This window comes from Peromyscus maniculatus, chromosome 20 (genome assembly GCF_049852395.1).
Source record: "Peromyscus maniculatus bairdii isolate BWxNUB_F1_BW_parent chromosome 20, HU_Pman_BW_mat_3.1, whole genome shotgun sequence".
Lineage (NCBI taxonomy): Eukaryota > Metazoa > Chordata > Mammalia > Rodentia > Cricetidae > Peromyscus > Peromyscus maniculatus.
The window spans coordinates 67,895,361-67,910,489 of NC_134871.1; the positions used below are offsets into that span (position 1 = coordinate 67,895,361).

A 15,129-nucleotide genomic window follows, 5' to 3' on the forward strand; every position below is an offset into this window, starting at 1 on the left:
TACATTACTGTACATTCTTATGCATACTAGACAAGCTCTCTGTCAGCTCGGCTCTATCCCCAGCTCCCAAACACCACTTCTCACAGCAGATCTATTTGGTGTGTTTGGGCATAAAAATGTATTTATGTCAGAACAAGAATTGTTCAGAATGTGGTCTGACTCTAGTCCAAAGAACTGTTTATATATATGTTCTGAAGTAAGTCTCCACATAGTTCCATTCATTTACATTTTTATGGTTAGTGCCATTTTATAATTTTGAATGCAGCTTTTTTTCTATGAAGAGTTTCCATTTTTATTAAAATCATTCCAATGTGATTTACATTTTGCATACTATTTAAAATGTTGTCTCACTTATATTTAGAACCAAAAGCTGCATGGATGGAAAAAGAGGACAGAATAACGGTTACCAGAGACTAGAGAGAGAAAAAGAGAGGGAGAGCTAGGGAGAAGTTGCTCAATAGGCCCAAAGATACATGTAGCTGGAGGGATAAATGCTAGTCCCTAGTCCTAGTCCAAGGCAGGATGCACAAAGCCAGTAATATTGTATTCTATATTCCAAACTAGCTAAATGAGAAATGTTAGAATGATTTCACCATCAAGAAATGATAGAACTGTATGGTGGAGACATGGTAATCACTAGGATTTGATCATTGCATAATATGTACATGTATCAAATCATTGCACAGTCTTCCATAAATATAATTATTATTAATCAAAAACAATAAAAAGGGCTCAGATAGTGTGGCATATGCCTTTAATCCCAGCAGTTGAGAGGCAGAGACAGTCAGATCTCTGTGAGTTCTAGGCTAGGCAGGGCAATATAGTGAGACTGTGTCTAAAAAAAAAAATACCTTAAAATGTGTATTTTTTACTTTTTTTAAAAATAGTGATCAATTGGATTTTTGTGTGTTAATTCATATCCAACAACATTTAGAACACCACTAATTTTAATGAACTGCATTTTAAGTTTCTCTCTGAAGATGATTATATTATCCATGGACAAAGACAGTCTTGAGACACAAAAGCCCCCAGTGAGGGCAAGGTGACCAGAGACAAGGCATTTTTAGCACACATTAGTGGAGATGGGCACTGAATTGGAGGTAAGCCAGGATAGGGCACATGGGCACAAGGAGCCTCACCATGAGATGGCAGAGGCAGGATCTTCTGGGGGTGAGCCAGCAGGAGTGCCCTAGGTCTGGAGAGGTGGGATGTAGAACGGAGAGATGTCAAGTCCCAAGGGCGCACAGGGGTGTAGGATCACTGCTCCGTCAGCACGCGAGGAACATGCAGGCTTGACCTGACAGCTTCCTACTCTACTTGAGCAAAGTGCCCCAAAGGACAACGCTCCGTGTGTGAAAGCAGGAAGAGCCCACTGAAAGAAAAAACTTAAAAACAATGTCCCTCCCCTGGGTTACCACTATGTATGTATGTGTGACCGGGTTGGTGCGAGTGCAGGCACGGGTCTGTTCATTGGCCTGTAAGTATAACTTGGCTATAGTTTTCTTTGTTTTCGTCTCTTTTGCTCACCCTTTAGTATGTTCATGTCTATTCTTAAGTGCTTGTTTTTTTCTCTTGAACTCTATATTAAATATAACTCTTTTCCATTTTTTAAAATGAGTTCACTCTTTCATAATTTCAGGGAGGTGTACGATACAGTCTAATCACATTCACCCTCTTTCCCTCTTCTCCCGCTCCCACACCAAGCTCCCCGTCCTTGCACTAAGTCCTCGCCCCACTATTGCCTGTCTGTTTTGTGACCCACGGAGTTTAATCGGAGCTGCCCACCGGGGCATGGGTGTGAAGCTCTCCACTGAAGCGCGGGTAGCTCACCCGCGGCTAGACCACTGAAGACAATGACTCCTCCCTTCCCACAGCAGTCATCAACTACCAACAGCTCTCAAGAGATAGCTGCTCTGAGCTCGTGAATGCAGCGAATATACTTGGAAGTCGTCCCGTGGCCCTCCTCTCCATAGTCCGGCCGACATCCATTCCACATCTTTTGAGCCTTGGAAGGCAACATGGATGTTCTATGGAAGGATGAGTAATCACCAATCATGTACACTTAGGACCTTGAGCAGCTGTGCATCTCTGCATCAACTACTGTTTTCATATAACTGCTTACAGCTCTGCTTCATAGTACTGCCATCTCATGGAATAGCCCTGTGACTGTACCTCACCTTCCTACACCGATAAAAGGTTTTCCATCCACCTCCATTTCCTGTACCACCCTGATACTAATCACTAGTCCCACTGAGGTTTTTTTTTTTTTTCTTTTTTGGTTCTACTCATACCCACAACAGCTAATATGCTAGCACACAAAATGCTATTAGTACTTCTGTACTTCCTAAAATAATTTGTATTTAAGTCGTGATTGTTTTGTGGGTGACTATTATTCTTTGTTCATAGTGAGTTAACTCCTGAATACTGACTGCTGTTACAGAATGAAGCTGACTTTTAGAGGAACGCCTGGCACCCCTGTGGTGATTTGAAAGAAAACAGCCCCCAGTGGGAGTGGCACCATTAGGAGGTATGGCCTTGTTGGAGGAAGTGTGTCACTGTGGGGGGGTGGGCTTGAGGTCTTCCATGCTCAAGCTACACCTAATTCACTTCCTGTTGCCTACACAATATGTAGACTTCTCAGTTCCTTCTCCAGCACCATGTCTGCCTGCATGCCACCATGTCCCACTATAATGATAATGGACTAAACCTCTGAACCATAAGTCACCCAAGTTAAATGTTTCCTTTATAAGAGTTGCTGTGGTCATAATGTCTCTTCACAACAATGGAAATCCTAACTAAGACAGGCTAGGACACCAGTCTAATAGAGGAAAATAACACTTCAACCATACTACAACCCATTCCCCCTGAACATTGCAATACCTCCATTGAAAGACGACTTAAATAAATAAATAACACCCACAACCATCAATCTAACACCAGCTATAAAGGCCTCAATGCAGAAACAAAATATCCTTAAAAACCAGGACAACATATGTCTTTGAAAAATCACTCCTGTAAATACAGCCTCCAATGAAAGGGACTTAGACAAAATTCCAGACAAAGAACTCAAATAAATGATTAGAAATATGTTCAAAGATCCCAAAGAGGAAATGAAAATATTCCAAGAGAGATTTCAAATTCTGAAAGCCGCAGCTGCTCATGTAAGCTATGATACTCAGAAGTAGCTGCCGTAATTGAAACGAAAACTTTCCAGGACAAAATTCATACCCACCAAGCCAGCTCTACAAAAGATGTAAGAAATACTTCAGACTGCAGGGAAAAGCAAACACATTTAATGGTGTGTTTTAGCATTTCAAGATGCTCCAGGGAAAAGAATGCCAGACTAGTATAAGCAAACGAGAATGAAGCAAACACCCACAAAATTAACAGAATGACAGGAATTAACGCGTTCCTCTTAATAACCACTGAATACCAATGGGCCCAATTCCCTAGTAAAAATGATGAAACTGACATATTGGGTTAGAAATGAAGTTCTCTCCTTCTACTGCCTCCAAGAAACACAGTGCATCATCAAAGACAGACATCACCTTAGGGTGAAGAATAGAAAAAGACATTCCAAGCCAGCGGGACCAGGAAGCCATCAGGCATCACTGTTCTAACACCTGATGAAAAACAGACTTCACGCAAAAAGTGCTCAGAAGAGATAAAGCAGGGCCATGTAACACTCAACAATGGAACAGTCTATGGAGAGGATGTTACGGTTCTAAACCCAGGGCTCACCAAGCACCAAAGCACCCAGGTTCGTAAAAACGAATACTACTAGACATGACACCACAGTTTAATCCCAACACAGTTATAGTTATGTGACAGATGCAAGGACCATCCCTTGCTTCTGGTCTTCCTGAAGGAGTAAAATCAGGCAACAGACAGACAGGTCACGCAGCGTAGTGGGTAAAGCTAAGGAGGGCGCTCTAAAGAGGGGTTAGTGTGGACTGTCCTACTAAGAGAGCAGCCTAGTAGGTCTGCATGGTGGACTTGGGAGCAAGGGACAGCAGCTGCTCCCGTGGTACAGACCAGGAGTCAGAGCCCAAGATCTAAACCAGGGCTGAGTATTGCCTTTACCAGCATAGCCTTGGCATCCCACTTCACTGTCTAAAAGCTCCAGAACCTTCCAAATAGTACCACAAGCTGGGGACCAAGTGTTCAAAATGGGAGCCTGTGAGGGAATATCCCAGAGAGAAAGTATAACGAAGCTTTTAACTTATGGGCCTTTATGGACATCTAGGATCCTAATTATAGCAATGTTCAAAATCAGACTTTTTTCTTGATTGTTTGGTAATGTTACAATTATATGCCTGTCTCTATGTTTATAGGAATAGTTAAACTACACATTTAAATTTGTGCTTATAGATCATTCATGTTTCCTATTTCTTCTTCAATCATGTCCAACCTTAAGGGGATCGGGAAAGGGACAGAGATATCTGTGACTCTGGGATCAAGGCTGTAGAACCTGGGTGATCAAAGGAGCCAAGATAAGCCGGGCGGTGGTGGTGCACGCCTTTAATCCCAGCACTCGGGAGGCAGAGCCAGACGGATCTCTGTGAGTTCGAGGCCAGCCTGGTCTACAAAGCGAGTTCCAGGAAAGGCGCAAAACTACACAGAGAAACCCTGTCTCCAAAAAAAAAAAAAAAAAAAAAAAAACCAAAAAACAAAAACAAAAGGAGCCAAGATCACACACTGTCTCTCCATCCTCCTGCATCCTTCCAGTGACTCTCCTTAGGCAAGGAAGGCATCGTGCAAGGAAGGCATTGTGCACGGAAGGCATTGAGCAAGGAAGACATTGGGCAAGGAAGGCATTGTGCAAGGAAGGCACTGTGTAAGAAAGACATTGGGCAAGGAAGGCAAGTGGCTCACTGAGATGATTAATAAAGGTCCAGCTATGGGGACCCAGCTTAGGAGGAAATAAGGGTATTAAACAGTACAACCTGTGGCCAGGATGGTGATAGAAACTTCAGATAGAGCCGGGCATGGTAGCTCGTGCACGTATCTTCTCTGTTAGGAAGCTGGGGCAAGGGGGTAGAAACAACAACAACTGTGCCAACGTGTTAAAGCAGCCCTGCTCTATTGTTGAACGATGTAAGTTCCTCAAAGACTCCCTGACTCTGGGGCCTTTCGTGACACAGAGGGAACTCCCAGGTTATGCTCACAAGTGGGGCAAGCTGGTGCTTTTGGGCTTTGAGTCTAGTTCTATTCTCCGTCTTAAACATTAATCTAGAATTCCGTGCCTCCTCTTGCTGGGTTTGGCAAGTAATAAAATTCCACTGATTGATTCCCCCTTTTCTCTATAAATTCCCCTTTTTCTCTTAAAGAATTTGTGGGCCGCCACACAGGGATAGAACTCTGCATACCTCACACAATATTTCTCCAACCCACTGCCTCCACACTATGATTTTCAAACTATTCTCTTCCCTAAGCAAAAGCTCTCCAAATCATTTTGGTTTTTACACCAACTGCTTCATCTTGAGAAGCATGCCTGCCTCTCCTCAGTGACACCCCCCCCATTGCACTGCATTTGTCTCTCCAATCACAAAAACACTTTACCAAGAGAAACCAGAGAGGCTCAGTCTATGCTGGAAGTCAACTCAAGACATGCACCTCAGACATCTGGAGAAATGACTTCAAGGTCTGAGTCTGGTGCCAAGGAAGGCATGAATGTCCTTTCATGGGCCCTCCAGTGTTGGGAGTAATGACTGGAAAAGGGACAAGCTTCTATTTACAGTAGGTTGAACCCCTCGAGGGAATTTCAGGCTAGACAGACTCTGCCTGGGCCAGATTGCCTCTCCCAAGGGCCCTCCCCATGGCCCCCTTCATTTCCTTGTTGCGGAAGCTGTAGATGATGGGGTTGCACATGGGGGTGATGATGGTGTAGAGGAGAGAGAAAGGTTTGTCTTTGTCAGGTCCGTGTGTACTGCGGGGGTTCATGTAAGAGAACATGGCTGAGGTGTAGAAAAAGATGACCACAGTCAGGTGAGAGGCACAAGTGGAGAAGGTCTTCCCCCTGCCTGAGGAGGAGGCTCTGCTGAGGATGGAGGTCAGGATGCGGGCATAGGAGGTGACAATGAGCACCATGGGGCTGAGCAGCACCACAATGGCATCAAGAAAGATCACCTTCAGGCTGAACTGAGGGTCCCCACAGGAGAGGGTAATCACTATGGGGGCCTCACAGAAGAAGTTTTCTATGTGGTTTTCTCTGCAGAATGGACCTCGAAATGTCATGTAATCAAGAAGGATGCCATTGACCATCCCAAAGATCCAAGAAGTTAGTACCAGCCTGACACACACCTGCCGACTTATGATCTGGGCATAGTTCAGTGGGTGGCAGATTGCAACATAACGGTCATAGGCCATGAAAGCCAAGAGGATGCACTCGGCCACACCCACACCAAAGACCAGATACATCTGAGTCAAACAGGAGGCAAAGGATACCGTGTGGTCCTTGGTCACCAGATGGATCAACATCTGTGGGATGGTGGTGGTGATGAAGCAGATGTCCAGAAAAGACAGGTGTCCAAGGAAGAAGTACATGGGGCTGTTGAGCCTGGGGTCAGTCCAGGTGATGAAGATGATGAGGCCATTCATGGCCATGGCGAGGCTGTAGAGAGCCAGGAAGAGGCTGAAGAGCAAAGCTCGTGTGGAAGGGGAGCTCTGCTCGAAGCCCACGAGGATGAACTCGGTCACTGTGCTGCTGTTCTTCTGTAGATCCACCCTTTGGAGTCTGCTTTGAGAGGGAAGGAAGGAAAAATGGGTGAATGAACAGTGTATAGGAATGATCTACTTTGATTTTCTGTTGCTGTGAAAATAAACAATGACTAAAAGCAACCCAGCCCATGGACAGTGTCATGTTTGGGAGTATGTGCACTGTGTACACTCTGAATATGTATTGGTCTCATTGTTAATAAAAAGATGATTAGCCAGTAGCCAGGCAGGAAACATGCGGGGGGGGGGGCAACCAAACTAAGAATGCTGGGAAGATGAAGGGTGGAGTCCAAGGAGTCACCAGCCAGACACATAAAGAGGGATAGAGGTAAAAGTCATGAGCCTCAGGGCAGCATAGATGAATAGAAATGGGTTAAGTTGTAAGAGCTAGTTAGTAACAAGCCTGAGTTATCGGCTGAGCATTTACAATTAATATTAAGTTTTTGTGCTGGTTATTTGGGAAGCAAATAACTTCTGCCTACAACCTGGGAAGGCAAAGGTTTATTTTGGCTATAGGTTAAAGTCTATCATTAAGGGAAACCAAAGCAGAAACTCAGATCAGAAACCCATAGACAAGAACTAAAGCAGAGACCCTGAAAGAACATTGCATACTGCCTTTCTCTCCTTGGCTTTGTTCGGCTACCTTTTTTTTTATACAGTCCAAGCACATACTCCCAAACATGGCACTGTCCATGGGCTGGGCCCTGCTGCATCGAGCATCAGTTAGGACAATGCCCCACAGGTATACCCACAGGGCAATCTGATGGAAGCAATTCCTCAATTGAGATTCCTCCTTCCCTGGTATGTTTAGGTTTGTGTCAAAGACTAGCCAGCATAAGAAGCTATTTGGATAACCTACTTCCATAAGTACAGACTAGGGGCAAATAAACAAAAGGGTAGCAAATTATAATTACGCTAAATTCTATTAAAGGCACAGAAAATGTCAGGGCCATTGTAGACTGCAATAGTGTGACATCAACCATGGATTGATTGATTGTAGGATTTTGTGTCTACTAGGTTGGTCCTCAAATACCATCTTCACTCTCTCCTACTTATATACAGAGAGAAATTCAAGATTCACAGCACAATTGAAGAGAGATTAAGGATTACCTTCAGTTCCCATATCAATATATGCAAGAGCTCCACCCCACGCTATCAACATCTCACAGACTAGTGGAGCATCTGATGATTGCCGAGCCAACACTAACAGCACCAACATCAACAGCTTACATTTCAGTTCTCTCTGGTTCACTTTTGATGCTGTATATTCTGGGCATTGTAGAAATAGTGACAAGTTGGCCCCTAGAATATCCAGGCTAGTTTTACTCCCCCACTAATCTTCCGGTTGTTTGTTTACTCCCCCTGCCCAGCTAACTCCCTGACTGATATTTCCATAGTTTCCTGGATTGTTGAAGTGGTCTTAAATTGGTGGAATTGTGTTTAGAGACAAAAAGGATGGCATAGGATCTAGAATTACCTAACAAATCATTGCAGGGGCCTTTGAAGTGAAGACGTAGGCAGAATCTGAGAGTTCTCTTAAAGTGTGCATAGGTGGGGGCTGGAGAGATGGCTCAGAGGTTAAGAGCACTGCTTGTTCTTTAAAGGTCCTGAGTTCAATTCCCTGCAACCACATGGTGGCTCACAACCATCTGTAATGAGATCTGGCGCCCTCTTCTGGCCTGTAGGGATATGTGCAGACAGAACACTGTACACGTAATAAATAAATCTTAAAAAAAAAGTGTGCATAGGTTTCCCACCAAGAAGAGAGAGTTTACTTTTCCTATGTAACCTCAGTGAGTACATCAGACTCCAACACAGCAAAAAACAACCATGCAACAGTGTTTTGCAAGATTCTAGTATCAGTTTAAAAGCAGGGAAGAAATGGGCATTTTTTATGGATTAACATAAATCATTAAAATTCATTGAAAAAAAGATGAAGTTAGACTAATATCCTGAGTGAAATTCCTCAGTGCTGGATGTTGTAAGTAGTTCCAAATGCTGGCTACATGCTATAGTCTCCTGGAGAATTTTAAAAACACCACATATGCCCAGGCTGTTTACCAGACCATTAAAACAGTAGGTATTGGGAGGTATTCAGGCATCAGTTATTAAAATTTGAATTGACAAGTAACAATGATAGATAGATAGATAGATAGACAGATAGACAGATAGATGATAGATAGTTGATAGAGATTGATAAATGATAGATAGATGATAGATAGAGAGCTAGAGATAGACAGTCAGTCAGACAGATAGATAGATAATGTGTATGTGTATGTAGTACAATATGATGTTCTGATACATGTTTGTATTATGGGATGAATCAAAATAACAACATATCCATCACCTCCTCTCACCCCCCCACATACACATGAGTAATTTTTAAAGTTCTGCAGGTGATTTTAATGTGCAGTCAAGCCTGAGAATCACAAAAATAGGTAAAAATGGCAAACATTAAGGTCCTAATAGTCCTAGCTTCTGGTAACTGTACAGGTAAGTCCTTTATATCTTGTAGCAAGTTTCATATGTTTTCCAAAGGCTAGTGAAATTTGTGAAAATATAAATTAAAAAATCTTTAATATCTTTATAAAGCAACCAAGCTATTAAAAACAAGACCTTTGAGAGTATATGAAGGATATATAACCAAGAGAATGTACTAATGATGTTGCAATGGGCAAATTAATCGTTATCGAATAGAATTCAGTACTGCACTCAAACAGGATCACACCATGGCCAAGTGGTGTTCATTGCTGGGATCTGAGTGTCTTCTAGTGGGAATGCAGCTACATGGCTCACTGTATTACTACATGAAAAGTTAAATCCTCTAATTATGTAAGTGTTTAGGGAAATTTGATAAAATTAGACATTAATACCGACTTTAAACAATTCTTAGTAAAATAAGACTAGAAAGATGTTTTCATGACACTATCTGATTCTACATTAAAATAATCAAAACAAATGGTGCTGCACATTCCATGTTCTACACACACACATCACAACTCCTTTAAGCTTTGAAATTATCCTATGTGGTTGGTAGTCTTTATTTCATCCTTGCTTTATAGGAAGGATCAACACCTTTCCTTCGGTCAGACAGTAAGTAGTGAAGCTGAAATTCAAACCTAGAGACCCTGACTCTAGAAGTTTCCTTGCCTTCACTTATGGGCTTTGAATAGTCTACAAGTACTAGTCAAACAAAACAAAACAAAACAAAACAAAACAAAACAAAACAAAACAAAACAAAACAAAACAAAACAAAACAAAACAAATGAATTAAAGCAGTGTTGTGGTGGCATTGTCTTAACAAAATGCTTTAGGGAGGGATATCACTCCCAGCATGATGTATTTCAAGCTGCTAATGTAACACTGCTACTTATGAAGAGGTAGACGTCAAGTCACCATTAAGTGATTTTCCCACCACATAACGATGCAAAGACAGAGCTCAGAAGATGGTTCAGTGGGTAGGGAGCTTCCTGCACACGTGTGAGGAACGACCTGGGTTTGAATCTCTAGAAACCACGTGAAGTTGGGTGTGGCTACAATCCCAGGGCTCTTGCAGTACTTTGTGAGACAGAGACAGGTGAATCCTTGGTATGCTCTGCGGCTGCAGACAGCACAGAGAGACCCTGCTTCAAACAAGATGGGAGAGGAGGACCAACAGCTGAGGTTGTCCTCTCACCTCCACAAATGTGCGATGACATGCGCACACCTCCCCGCATATACCTGTACTGAACACACATGTAAACACACATCATACACACACAGACACTCAAGCCCACGCATCATGCATACAAACTGAAGGCACAGATAACAGTGAAATGTAGTGGACCAAACTAGGAAGTGATGATTTTTGAATGTTTACTGTGTTTGTTTTTAAGCATAATTTATTTAGTTGTAAATCAAATTATCTGTTACTAATGACTATGTTTTGATCGCCAGGTTTCAGAATTCTTGACAATCAAATACTTAGCTCCTTAGAGCTGATACATCTGGCTCCAGGACAACTCCACAGTGAAAATGAACGGGAGCCATTCTGCAAATGCTTTCCTGTGAGGAGAGTGCATTTCTTCCCTCTTTTGTGGTTCTGCCTCAGTCTATACTGGGGATGCCAGAACACCTGTCTAAAATTCGCCCAGAACAGGCAATAATTCTTTCTGATCCGCTATTCAGTTCTCTACACTATGGCACATTCAAAATGGGACTCTCGGAAGGACTCACGCCTTACCTCATTGTGTTGCCGTGACTAAGATGGTCGGTCACAGGATCACTGCAGCAGATGAGAGAGAGGACTCCATGACACCAGAAGCTGAGCTACCCCAGGGAGAACATCTGATGTTGGATCTACTCTGGAAGAAACAGCTTGTTAACACAGTCCGATCTGGTGGGGCATTTTCTCAATGGAGGCTCCTTCTTCCAGAATGACGCTAGTTTGTGTCAAGTTGACATAAAACTAGCCAGCACAACCTGCTATTATTTTTCTAAATGGACATAGTATCAAACTGTCTTCCAGATTCATCTCTCTACTCATCGACTAGTGTAGCTGTCAGACCTCACCAGAGAAATTTCTTTGTACAGCGGTGGCTAACTTAGAAACTCACAGCTGGTCAAAATGCCAGGAATAGGTGTCCATGGGGGCTCGGACACAAACAGGACATCTATATCTCAACCCTCCTCAAGGCTCTGGGACCATCTTGGAAAAGAGAGCTTAAAGATTGTAAGAGCCAGAGTTCTGAGAAGACTGGAGAGAAATGATGTCTTCCGGACACACGGGGCTGCTGCACTCACAGCAGCCGTGGTTGTCTGTACTTAACCTGCAGGATATCAAGTCTATCAACATTCAAGCATGGACAGGGAGAGTAGTAAGTCCCTAACTGAGGTTTATTGGCAGTTGACGGCTTCTAGGAGAGAGAGAGAGACAGAGAGAGAGAGAGAGAGAGAGAGAGAGAGAGAGACAGAGAGAGAGAGAGAGAGAGAGACAGAGAGAGAGACAGAGAGAGAGACAGAGAGAGAGAGACAGAGAGAGACAGAGAGAGAGAGACAGAGAGAGAGAGACAGAGAGAGACAGAGACAGAGACAGAGAGAGAGACAGAGAGAGAGTCAGTTTCCTTTAACAGTGTGGTCCTGGTAGGTCAACCCCACTCCAGAGTCTTGCCTCACACTAGGAAGTATATGGACATCACAAATTCGAGCTGATAGGTTATTAACATTTTAAAAAAAGGACAGAAAGTACAGGAAGTAGGGGTCTTGGAAAGCTCGGAGGATAAGGTGGGGGTGGCGGGAGTTGGAGGAGAATATGATCAAAATACATGGTATGAGATTCTCAAAGAATTAATAAAAATACATTAATTCCTTTAATGTACAGACCATTTACCACTTGGGAAGTTCAAGGACTTGGATTTAAGCCCTGGTTCTTCCACTTTACCAACTATGTGATTTAAGTTATTTAAGTTACCAGGTTTCAGTTTCCTCATCTCCAAAAACAAAAACAATAACAGTTCCAATATTATTGGGTTAACTTGAGGACAAAATGAAGAATTCTTAGGAAATTTTTGAGACAGTGCTTGGCACAAGATGACATGACAGAAACTTACTACGTAAGTAGATGGATCCATTGAAAAATTTCATAAATTACCAGTTAAGAATCTTTTTACATGAAATTGTACATCCCAGCATTGTGTGTAGAGAGAAATTTAGGAACTATTGCATGGGAATTGTTACTTAGAAAAATGAATGAAATATTTTGTAGCTATTAAAACTATATTCATGAACCCATGATAAATACATAATTAAAGTGAAACCAAAAGCAAGGTGTAGACCAATGTGTTTGGAATATTCATGGCTGCATTTAATTAAAATGAAACTTCTTATAAAGAATGGAGCTGTGAGAGGGTTACTTATTTATTTCATTTGTGTGTGTGTGTGACAGGGTCTTGCAGAGTGGCTCGGATAGCCCTGAACTCGTCACTTCCTGAACCAGCACCCCACACACCACCACCTCCATGCTGGCATTGCAAACAGCAGCACTATACCTATTTTTAAATACTCTTCTCTTTTGGAAACTCAGAATTCTTAGCACGTTAGTATGCATTTAATGTAAAAAAAGATATTATGTGTAGTGACTTACAGTTAAAATCACAGCATAGCTAACCAGAGTGCATCAAGCGTAACGACTCCCAGGCATACTAACTTTACATAGCCATAAATGATATGATTTCTTTAAGTACTAAAACAAAAAGAAATAGATGTCTGGACAGTTGCAAAAAACTAGGAAACTCTGAGAGTTGAAGCATTGTAAATCATCACATAGAAGATGTTACAGGCTTGAAGAGTAGGAATTCTAGGAATTTCACCTGGCCATTGTGGAAAGGAATCACTGGACCCACAGATGGGTTGGTTATGGGATACTTTGAACCGTTTAAATGTTGGAATCAACATTTAAACAATTGTTAGGATTGCTCCTGGAATGAAGAGACACGGGTGCTGAGTTCTAAGTCCCAGCAACATTCTTTCCGGTGCTGCTCATTTTGTCCCGGCCTCAGCAAGGCTGAGATTTATGTCCAACCCTTCCTTAACTATGACTCAGACAAACCCAAAAACAAGTTCCTTAAATATAATAATATTAACAGGGTCACACCCCTGCTTTGGGCTAGGTTATAGGCAGAATCCAACACTACTGTTCTGCTAAATGGACATAGTGATAAACTTGCCCCTGTGTTCTTATCTTTATACCCACAGACCCACACACCTCTTGACCATCAGCAAGCCTTTGTGCAGCAGATGGTGATGGATACAGAGCCCCACCCACTGATTACCTAGCAGAGAATAGGACACTGTGGCACACTACGCTCTAAATGGGCCTCTGTGTCTCACCCCTTCCTCCCAAGACTCAGGAATCAAAGTGACACAGGCGGCAGAAATTGTTAAAGCTGGAGGAGGTGGACATCTGCAACAAAACAGTGCTTGCAGGACGTGACAGCACTGTCACATATGTGACCTGACAGGAGCCATGACGGTGACCGAGCCAGCCCAAACTGTCCGCAAATAAAAACAACCAAACAAACCCAATCATAACTTCCTTGTGAGAATTACCCCCCCCCCCAGGCTACTTAATGTGAAAGATCAGAAGACACAAAGAAAAATCCCTCTTTACTAAAACATACTCCAACTCGCAAACCCCTAAGAGGCACAGAGAAACAGAAGGAAAATGTGTCCTGTTAATACGCACTGAGAATTAGCCTCTGGATATAAAGGGTTTGGGTATTTTCACAGAGTGGCCTTAGAAGAAATCATGAAGGTTTTTGACACTGATAACAGCAAGAGGGGATGTTACACTGGTTCTTTTCTGTGATCTCAGCATGACCGTGGTTCGTGTGAGTTCTAGCATCATTTGTGCCAATTTGAAATTGTGTACTGATTGCAGGGATAACTGACCTAAGCTGAGAGAACATGTAACCACATCTGAAAGCCTTTGAAAGAACTAAGCAGCTACCTGCTCAATGACACAGACAGAATTAGGGAGTGAAATACACATTTGTTTGAGACTCAGTATCTATACGTGAAAACCATAGATGGGTATTGTAGATATGTGCCCAGATCTCAGGGTTTGAACTTAGATAAACCAAGTCAAGTTGAGCATCTCTTCCCTGAAATGCTCGACACAGAGGTGTTTTGAATTTCACAGTTTTTATATCTGTAGATGATGAAATAGCCTGAGGATGACCCCATGTCCTAAAACAAAATTCACTTATATTTCATATATTCCCTATGCACATCACCTGAAAATGATTTAATATAGTGTTCTAAATGATTCTGTGTACTTTGAGCCACCATAAAGCAAAGGGCTGACTATCTCAGTCACTCATGACAACATCTCTGAGAAGGTGTAGCCAGGTTGAAGGGGGCTGGAAGGGTCTTCTCTCCCCTCGGGGATACTGAATACATTGTGATCTGTACCTGAGTTTTGAGGCAACTGGTTACCTGAAGTCAAGTGATTGATTCTGACCCTCAACAAGTTTGGACTTTCAGCATTTTGTATCTTGTGTGTTCAGACTGTGGATGTTCAAAACATACTTAATCTCGGTTTTGCCACTTGCTAAGAGCACCCCGCTAAGAGCATTTCATGTGTGGGCTGGTGTAAGATACTGATAACAGAAAAACTAAAATCAGTGTAAGCAATGGACGGTGGTTATCCAAGGCATCACAGCTGCTCCCCACCATTTCCTTTTCCTTTTCTTCTTTGAACTATATGTTGGAAGAGATCTTTTAAGATTTTGATCTCAATAGTTTGTTTAAAGATAAGTTTTCTAGATCAGAAGGTTCTTAAATAGCTGCCATGTTGCTTGTAGTTCTTTGTACAGAGGGGGCTTCAGTTTGAGAGTGAGTAAAATGGGGGGCACAGGAGGTGTTGGTCGAAGG

At 42.5% G+C, this 15,129-nt stretch overlaps 1 protein-coding gene across 1 annotated transcript; it reads right to left on the bottom strand.

Annotated features, from left to right (window-relative positions):
• Positions 1-5,699: 5,699 nt before the first annotated feature.
• LOC102925761 (olfactory receptor 10AD1) lies at positions 5,700-10,944 on the bottom strand. Its single transcript, XM_006974417.3, has 2 exons — positions 10,940-10,944; positions 5,700-6,736 (listed from the first exon to the last, which is right to left on the bottom strand). Exons 1-2 carry the CDS (start codon positions 10,942-10,944, stop codon positions 5,770-5,772), a joined length of 972 nt encoding a protein of 323 aa, XP_006974479.2. The 3' UTR covers positions 5,700-5,769.
• Between the last annotated feature and the right edge of the window lie 4,185 nt (positions 10,945-15,129).